At 39.8% G+C, this 9,820-nt stretch overlaps 1 protein-coding gene across 9 annotated transcripts in view; it reads right to left on the bottom strand.

The window, feature by feature from the left end:
* SLMAP (sarcolemma associated protein) overlaps window positions 1-9,806 on the bottom strand; it is an 86,708-nt gene extending 76,902 nt beyond the window's left edge. For all 9 annotated transcript variants that reach the window (XM_085302326.1, XM_085302332.1, XM_085302330.1 and 6 more), the window contains exons 1-2: window positions 9,714-9,806; window positions 8,192-9,593 (exon numbers count right to left, since the gene is read on the bottom strand). In XM_085302326.1, the coding sequence (XP_085158452.1) occupies window positions 8,192-8,389 (198 nt within the window). In that variant the 5' untranslated portion in view covers window positions 8,390-9,593; window positions 9,714-9,806. The remainder of the gene's footprint in view (window positions 1-8,191; window positions 9,594-9,713) is intronic.
* Window positions 9,807-9,820: the final 14 nt, after the last annotated feature.

Genomic DNA, 9,820 nt, shown 5'->3' on the forward strand with positions numbered 1-9,820 from the left:
CCAAACTTCTATCCCAAGCTCTATGACAAGAGTGGACAAAGCCACGAGCAACCTAATCTAGTCAGGTCTGCTTAAGCAGGGGATTGGACTAGCTGGCCACTAGAGGTTCCTTCTAATCTAATTTATTCCATGACAATATATCCGTACCTTGGAGTTTGGGTGTCCTTGTTATAATACTGCAACTTCCATAGAAATAGATAACATCCTAACTACATGTAATGGCTTACAGGTCTGGAATTCACAGAAATAAAGAAATTATACCCATTAATATCACATATCCTTAAAACCCTTTCATATTTAGCAAGAGGAGCCCCTGTAATGGTAGTAAGAAAATAACCAGAAGTTGCAATTACCTATCAAAATTAGAGACGTTAAGAATAGTTTGTCTGCACAATGGATTCTTTTCCAACCAGATACCAAAATTTTTTTCCCCTCCAGACATAATATTAACAATATGAAGATTTAAACACATACACTCTTACAGAACATTAATGAAGTTGCATCAACACAGAGATTAAAGTWTTGAGAAATCTAAGCATAAACTTATTCTTTCTCAACATCCAGAAAAGAAACAATTCTGAAAAAGTATCTAAACAGAACACAAGCACTGTCTTATCACACAAGACCAAAGGCATATGCAAATAGCAGCAGCCACTACAAAATCCTTTCCAAAGAACGTACAATAGAAAGATACATTTGGCATATTAAAGAGGTTTTTTTCTGTGATTTGAAATATAACCATTTCTATTCCATCTTTTAAAATAGTTATTACCAATACACAGTTACAAGCATCCAGGATTTCTACATCTCTTTAAGCTTTTGCATTACTTTGTTTTTATGGAACAGACATTAAATTGCAAGTATGAGTATATACATTGTTAATAACTTGTCCTTACCATTAGTTATTTTCAGTAGTCTCTTAACACATGAACAAAAGGTCATTTGTCAGTTATCTAGAGTCTCTATATCTCAGATTATTGCATGTTTGCTGCATGAAGATCTTTCTGTAGCTAAACTTTCATCATGTTTGAATTATCATGTGAAAACCAAAACTGAACAAGATGTTCCAGTTGAAAACAACTTCATTTGAACAGTAGCACAGTACTATCAGGATTTTCGCACGTAGTTACAACTTCTCACTATTCTATATGTATTTGCTAAATATTCTACATGTATTTTTGATGGAGCTTATCTATTCATTAATTCTTCCATTTTTAAAAATGATTTTTGCACTGTTTTACTTCTGTAACCTACAAAGTTCCTCAGCTGCAAACATGTTTGTCTGCTGCACCACAACAAAACTTGTATCTGATTAAATGTCTGGGTCCAGCAAAATCATTTTCCATTTCACAAAGAAAGCTGTTCTGGGTCTCTGGCAGACAGGTCTTCTTGCAGGAGCTCAAGACGGTACAGTCTACTCCACCTCTCTGCCTGAGGTTCCCACTCCCAAAACAGACTGAACAAACACTCATCTACCTTTGACAAAATATGTGACATAATACCAACAAGCCTTCTATCAATTCTGCTACAAGCAGAAATGTTTCTGGAAAGACAGACAAGCAGATAGCTGGGAACATTAATACAATGGCACAGCAAGATTTAAAGTCAGATCCAAATCCTCAGCAAGTGAGCAACATCAACAGGAAGCAATTATTAATATGACTCAAAAAAAAATAGTGACAAAAAAAGACAAAGTAATCCTGTAACTGAGAAGCAATAGCCTGTAAAATTGCTAGATTTAGGTATGGAAACAGCATTTTTCACTCCCTTTCACTTGCCAGCTTGATCCATAAACAATGAAGTTAAATATTTTCACTTTAAGTTATTCATTAGAAGAAATGACAAATAAAAAAAATGTAACAAATGAGCCGAAGCACTTGTCTACACATTTTGCAGAGTTTTAGCTAACTCAGATTTTAATCAAAAGTAGAACAATGCTTTCACATTGACATAGTTAAACATTTCTAACCTATCTGGTCCACTAAAAGATGCATAATTTCAATTACTATGTTTAGATAACAGAGTAACCATTACTGCACAAATTCAGTTAAAAAAAGCAGGCAAAGACAAATCAAAAGCATTTCTCCAGTCTAATGCAAATCCACCTGCTAAACATCAAAGGATTGCTAAAAATGTGTGACAGCTTTTCACAAAAAAAGTCAAGGAGATCTCATATAATGAAAGTGCATGAGAGGAACAAACCTCTCTTGGGAACAAGAGCAAACCCAAACCATCCCATTAGAGACTTAAGGAAAACACATTCACTGGCCTTCCTTACTGGTAAGTAACATGATTTCATTTGAGGTTTATAAAAATTCATTTCAAATACAGAAGGGATTTTTGTTTTTAGAACCTAATCAATGTGTTGGTGTTCCTGGCTCAGGATAGATGCATCATGACTGCAATGGATCAGCTCCAAGAATTACAGTATTAGCTCTGCAGCAGTGGCTCTGGATGCCATCTCTGCAGGGAAATCCTTCTCAGCAACAACTTACCTCTAACTATAAATGGCAGCAACCCCTCTACTCTGTGTTCTAAAAGAAATACTGTAGTGAAGTTTGTCAAAACAGAGGACTTCCCTCAATTTTACTCTTATGATCATATTAACTTAAAATTGGGTAGTTCATTTAGGGTGAGAGGCACTTACATAAAATTATTAATAGATATATTTAAAAGCTGGCTGATCTCACCCTCTAACCGAAAGCATCTAAGCACTGAAATTTCACCTCAGTGCATTAAAGCAGATCCCAGGTCACAGTCTCCTAGGCCACTAGGAATAAACATTCAATGTTTGGAAGATAAAGTGTCTCCTCAACAGACATTGCTGACAGTAAGCATGGAGCAACACTGATAGTACTGAAAAATTAAACATTTGTTGAGTTTCCAAAGATAACACAACAGAAAACTAAGTAGTATAAGAAAGAAAACATCAGAAATGCTATCATTTAAAGAAATGCTACTGATACATGACTAATGAAACATCCCTTATAGCAGCCAGAAACAACCCAATTACCATACTGGAGTCTGTATAGGAAGCACCAGGAATAATCTCACATGGAAATCTCCTGTGGCTCCAAATACTGCTTTTCCATATGCCACTAAACTTTGTAGTATTTACTCTAACACTTCTGAACAAATAGGATATCCAGAAAAGGTGTCCTGCACTTCTTGAACCTTGTCAGATTCTTGGCCTCTACACAACATCTTGTGTAACGTTATACAAATAACGTGCTTTTTATAAATTTTTTTTATTTGTTTTCTTCTGGGGTCAATATTCTTTAATCCCTTGTATAATAAAAATTGAATTAAAAAAAAAGGGGGGGGCACCTAATCTTTCAACTCCAGTTTATTAAAGTTTTCTCTCATATTGGGGGCCCAAAACTTGATGCAGTATCATAGACATGGTCTTGTAAGTATTGAGTATAGGTCTTAATACTCTTATAAGTATTGAGACAATCACTTCCTTTGGTCTACTGGCTGGGCTCCTGTTAATACAGCCTGAGATGCCCTTGACTGCCTTTGCTGCCACAGCACACTGTTGCCTACTGTTCAGCTTGCTGTCTGTGAGGACCCTCCTCTCCAAATCCTTTTCAGTAGAGCTGCTCCCCAGCTGGTTAGCCCCCGGCATGTAGAGCTGCAAGGGTCTTGCACCTTCCCAGGGGCAAAACTTCGTATTTGTCCTTGTTAAATTTCATGAGGTTCCTATCAGTCCACTCCTCCAGCATGTCTAGGTCCTTCTGGGTGGCAGCCCTGTCCCTGAGCATTTCAACTGGTCTTGCTTCCTTCCCCCTGGACTTGGTGTTATCTTCAAACTTTAAAGTGCATTGCCCCCTCCAGGTCATGGATAAAGATGTTAAGCAGGACAGATGCAGGATAGACTTTGCTGATACTCCTCTTGTTACCAGTACCCAGGTAGAGTACAACTATTAACTACTACCCTCTGAGCCTGATCATCCAACTAGGTCCTTTTATCAGTCTAGCGGTCTTCTGTCCATCCAGATCATAGTATCTTAATTTGATAGAAGAACACTGTGGGAGACATTGTCAAAAGCCCTTCTAAGGATAAGGTAAATGACTTCTACTGCTCTCTCCCTTTGTCCACGAATCTATTTATCACAGAAGACAATCAAGTTAGCCAGACATGATTTGCCCCAATAAATGGATGCTGATTGTCACCAATCACTTCTCATTCGTGTGCCCATAAACATGTTCCAAGACAACCAATTCTATGGTTTTCCCAGGGACAAAAGTGACGCTGTTCCAGCTCCCTGGGTTGACCTTTTGGTCTTTTCTGAAATCAGGTGTAGAAGTCTTTCTCCAGTCATCAGGGATGTTCCCCATAGGGGGAGTCATGCAGTGACTACAAARAATCGTTTAATAATTTTATCCTACATATTTAAGGCTGGAAGTCCTCAAGCACAGCTTCACTAAATTTCACCTCCTATCATGTTGACTATTTAGCTTTCAATCTACTGATTAGAGTCTAAACTTTCACATGGTTCTTTCTGGAACTTTAGTACCCTAGATAACTCCTAAACATGAGTTTCAACTCAGTTAATTTCCACATTGTATTAAATAGGAATAGTAATATTAGTTACTACTCTTAACATGGAAACTTGTGCTCATAAACCTTTTTCAGTCACTAAAAATTACAAGTCATTTGTAGTCCTTTTGGGATAAGACAATATTTTATTTCTCACATTTATTACTCAGTGCTTTTGGTAAACTGTGGTGATGGATTCTTTATAATAGGTATTTATAAAGGTAATCTACCTAAGGCACTGAATAGTTCAGAGAATTTCGTTTTTGAAAGCCCAAGTATCTACTAGGAACCTCAGGCTTCTACTAGCAACTTCCAGAAGCATTTCAGCCTGGGAGAAATCACATGCAAATTCTCAAAGGTTTTCATTTTACTTATAAAAAAAAGTTCAAATTTAGGACTATTTCAGCTAAGCAGTTTTTAAAGTGTTTTTGCTGATATGCAATGAGAGAATATCATTTAGATTTTTCTTAAGTGTAGCACGCTTTCTTTTGATTTGATTCACACGTTCTGAAACACTCCATGTYCAGCACAACATCCACTTCCTACATATCTAGTGAGTCACTTTTTCAGACATCCTTAAAAAAATTAATTTGCAATTACTCAAAAAAAAACTCGACACAAAATCCTGCGTGAAATATCCACAAATAAAAGGAGAGATTGCACTGTTCTTCTATTAAAAAAATTGAGCACAGAAAAGCCTGAAAACAAGTATTCCCCTCCACTTTGTACTTTAGCATACACATTTACAGGTTTACTCATTACATTAGAAAACGTTTTACAGACAAACACAGCTTTATGTATCTGCTTTTCACTGCTATTTACTGTTGATGTCGAAGACTTAATCCTCATTTGTTGTTAGTAATGCTGGTGTTATGTAGACATTAGCTACTTTGGACAGGTAGCTTTTGCCATGCACTGTTAAAGTGCTTTTATACAAAGCAAACCTTCACTCTTTCAACCACAAGTAACATGTCATCTTCAACTCAGTCTATTTATACAATTTTCTTAAGTTAAGCCTACCTCTCCCTCACATAATTTGTAATAGTTCCCTAGCCAATGCTCCCTCTCTTCATTTTCTGATTATGCTGATACAATTTTTATGGACCGTGTAGTAAACAGGATCATTCACATGATTAACTGGAGGAACGGGACTCCAATCCTAATCAGAGGCACCAAAACTTGCAGTATAACTGAAAAACAGCTCAGGAGGCCGCATAGCACCTGGACAGAGTGACTGTCAATGTCAATAAACAGTACCACCAAAGTCCATAGCATAGGGTAAGTTGTGAAACTTACCCTTAAATCATTCGTGAACTCTTCAATTACCTGAAGGTTTCTCTCTGTTACTAAATTAACCTTTCAAGGTCTTTTATATTCTATAAAGAGCAGAACTGATGAAGTTTTATATATATGTTTCTGAGAAATGCTTACAAATACTGCGGCAAAAAAATTATGCAGGTTTAAATATAGATCATTGATATATCATAACGATATATTCCTAAATGAGACGTGCTTATCTAAAGTTCTGTAAACAATATGCTTTCCTGCATGCAGATGTTCTTGGCATAATTTCACAGATTTTTGTTTGCACTTTGAAAACATAAAATATTTTAAAAATATTTTTATGATTCAAGAATAAGATTAAGACTATATATACACCAATGCATCTCTGCCTTTTCCCAACAGCATTTTATATCTACCACCTCCAACAATACATTTTCCCCTCTTCTCTAGTTCTCACTCTCTCTTCAGCATTTATCACTCACAGATACTCAAACAGATCGCCAAAACCTGGCTGTATTGCCAAGAATCAGATATACAGTCCAAACTCCTCCACACTAACACCAATGCCTTAAAGCTTTTGCAGTACTACAACATCTAACATTTAAGATTTACAGTAACACATTCCTATGCATCCACCAAAACCCACTCTCTACTTGATAGCTATAGCCACTGACCTAGATAAGCATCTAGGCAATTTTTAATGGCTTCCACTAACTTCTCACAAGATAGAACCCCCAAAGCTATCACATGCCACTGTCTTATTTACTACTACCAAGCTGCTAATTTAGATCACCTAGATAAAATAAATAGGTATAACACTTGTTTGGTCTGTATTAAAAAAACTGAAACTTAAGAACAGAACAACAACAAACAGCTGACTGCTTTTTAAGCTCTTCTGTGAGTTAGCACACTTGCTCAACACCAAAGGCTTTGTCAAATTAAACCATGTTTAATATGGCTAGCCTATTTTTAGCCATAACAGGTCACATGAGGGTCTTAATCTTTATAAATCACGAGAAATGTTAATTAAAAAGCTATATGCACAAAATGTCTTAAGTTTCAAACAGTATAATAAATCAGAATGTTTGTCACATCAAACAAAGGATTACAAACTAATCTTAAAGTGAAAACAGCTATATTTCATACACTAAAGTTTTCTAAAATGTCTAACAGCAAGAATGCATATCCTATACATTATAAACGGCCAAAACAACATTTTTAATGAAGCATTTATACAAATAGTAGTTTGCACAATTAAATGCACATAACTTGAAAGTCATGCCATAACCCAGCCTTAAGAAATTAAATGTTTGTCTTGTCCCATCATGCCCAGGCATTGCATAACACAGAATAGTTAACACTGGAAAGTTTAAGAACTTTGACTGTATTCTGCTGCTCCTTATGCTGTGTCACTCTACTAGTGCATTAGTTATAGACCATATTACTCTTAAAAACGAAGAACTACACTGACCACATTTCATAGAAGGGGAGGGGAAAAAACAGATTGAAGGACACACAGGGGAGGGAAAAAACAGATTTAATTCACAGTAAATAATGTTTTAGTACATAACATCAATATATTTAAAAGAATGCTGACTGACTGTAATCTGCACATTGTTTGTTTCTCATTGGAAATGTAAAATCAACTTGACAGTCATTAAGTAAAATGACTTTACTTGTCCGAGTTCAATCCCTAGCGGACAAAATATGAACTACAGAGTCCCTAAATTTTACTTAATATGATAGCTACTGCCTTTGAGAGGAACAGTGCTAGGTTAAGACAATAGAGAATATATTATAATACCATTTTCATTGTTAATAATAAAGTATCTTGCAAGTCATTTGTTGCATTCCTGCTGCCATTTTCATACCCAAATAACAGAATTCTTGTTCTAAAATTTCAATAAGGCCAGTAAGAAGAATACCACAAAGAAAATCAGTAGTTTTTTTTTTATTATTTGGCTTTTTGACCGCTCACAATGAGATTTATTCACATGCTCAGATAAAATAGTAATTTCCCAGCATTTAAAAAATACTATACACGATTTTATTCATATAAGCCTAAGCTTTCAAATGTGGGATCACTCACCTCAAAAAAAAAAAACGCATCCTTAAAGCAATGAACAGGAATGCAAATTTTTCAACACTTACCACCTCCTTTGACTGTTATTTTAGGTTAAGTAATATTTAAAGCTTAATACAAATTATCAACTTACCTGCTGAGAATTAATCATTTCAACTATAACACAAGTCTCATCTCTTCCACATGCAACCATATTTACTACAGGGAAACCAAAGCGATCTGCAATCTTGTTAAAAATGTGAAGTTCATTATTTTTAATTGAAGAAGACAAAACATCTTACCTTGCCTGTCTTGTGGTCAAACCAGACAAGAGCATGGTTCCTGGACAACACCTTACAGTCAAAAGTTGCATTATTCTGAGCTGGCCGGCAGCGAGCCACTGAGCGGCCAATCTTGACAGGCTCGTCCAGGTAAACATGACGCTCCTGAAATGGATGAGAGTTCGGGCGGCAAGTGAAGATGGCCAATGCTGAAGGCATCGAGGACAGATTGGGGTTGCCACACCAACCAGAGATGAAGAGAACCTCTTCTGATGCAGACTGTCCTCCACAATTTTTAACCCAAACCTCCACAGCAACTTTACATTAAAGCAGGACAAACATTATTTTATAGACGAGGCCTAACTCATTGTTTCAGTGTGTAAATGAATTCTGGCAAAAATCCAGTGAAAAAGCCCCATTATGTCTTTTAATAATAACAGTGGCCCAGAAAAAATCTAAAGTGTACAGTTTTCAATCCATCCTCCTCAGGAAGAATAGGAAAAAGCATCTGATGCCTTCAAAGAGAAGTAAAAGCTCCTTGAAAGACGGATAGGATGTCTTAAATCCAACTAGATGAGTCATACAAATACTTTTGTTTGGGATCTTAACTGCCTTCTTTTTTTTGCCCCTTCCGTAAACAGTATTGACCAAAATTCTGACCTATGCAACATGGAAGCAAGGAAAGGCTTAGGGAAGGGGGAACGGGGAGAAGGGTTAGCGTCCTCCCTCAGAGCGCACAGATCAGGAGCTGGAAGGTGAAAAGGAAGCCCTCACTCCACAACAAGGCTCTAGTTGTTTCACATAGCAATCCACACTTCAGCATCTTCGTATTTTAAAACGAAGCGAAAGAGGTGGTCCTCGATTTAGGATGGGGCCACGAGAGCAGGAGAGCTACGGTGTTTTACCTCCCCTACGCCAGAGAAAGCCGAGCGGGTCTAGAGCCCCGGGCAGGCTCTCACACGAGGAGCGTGGTGCGGCATGAGGAGAGGGCGCGCAGCTCCCCTCGCGGGGCCGACTCGAGCGTGGGAACGGTCCTCCGCGGACCCGCGAGGGAGGCTGACAGGTTGCTCCCAGGCGCTGCCTGCGACGGCTCCGGCTGGCAGAGGCGGGGGAAGCGTCTCTCGGCGGCGGGTCTCCGGGCGGCGGGAGGCGCGCGGGGGCCGCTCCAGGAAGTCCCGGCCGGGAGCGCCCCCGCCGGGGGGCGCGGGCAGCGGCGCGCCGCGCGAGGCGGCCTCCCCTCCGCTCCGCTCCGCTCAGCGCCGCCGCAGGTGGCTGCGCATGAGGGGCCGGTGCGCGGCCCCCGCCGAGCGGCGCTCCGCCGGCCCTGCCGCGGCGGGAGAGGCCTGCAGGCCCGGCCCGGACGCCGCCCGCTCGGTAGCTCTCCCTCTCAGGCAGCCGCCGGCCACGGAAACTTTCCTCCGACCTGCAGAGCCGAAAACAAACCGGGTGAGGCTCAGCCCCGGCGCGGCGCGGCCGCCCCCCCGGCCTAGCGGTGCCGGCCGCGCGGGCACGGGGCACGCCGGAGCTCGGCTCCCTCTCTTACCTCCAGCGCAGCGGCCGCCATAGTGACTGGAAACCTACCCGGTGTAGCAGCCGCGGCGCTGCCGGGCAGGGGCGGGGGTCGGCGGCGGCGGCGGCGGCGGCGGGGGG

This window comes from Rhea americana, unplaced genomic scaffold (genome assembly GCF_003343005.1).
Source record: "Rhea americana isolate MKP2758 unplaced genomic scaffold, rheAme1 scaffold_19, whole genome shotgun sequence".
Lineage (NCBI taxonomy): Eukaryota > Metazoa > Chordata > Aves > Rheiformes > Rheidae > Rhea > Rhea americana.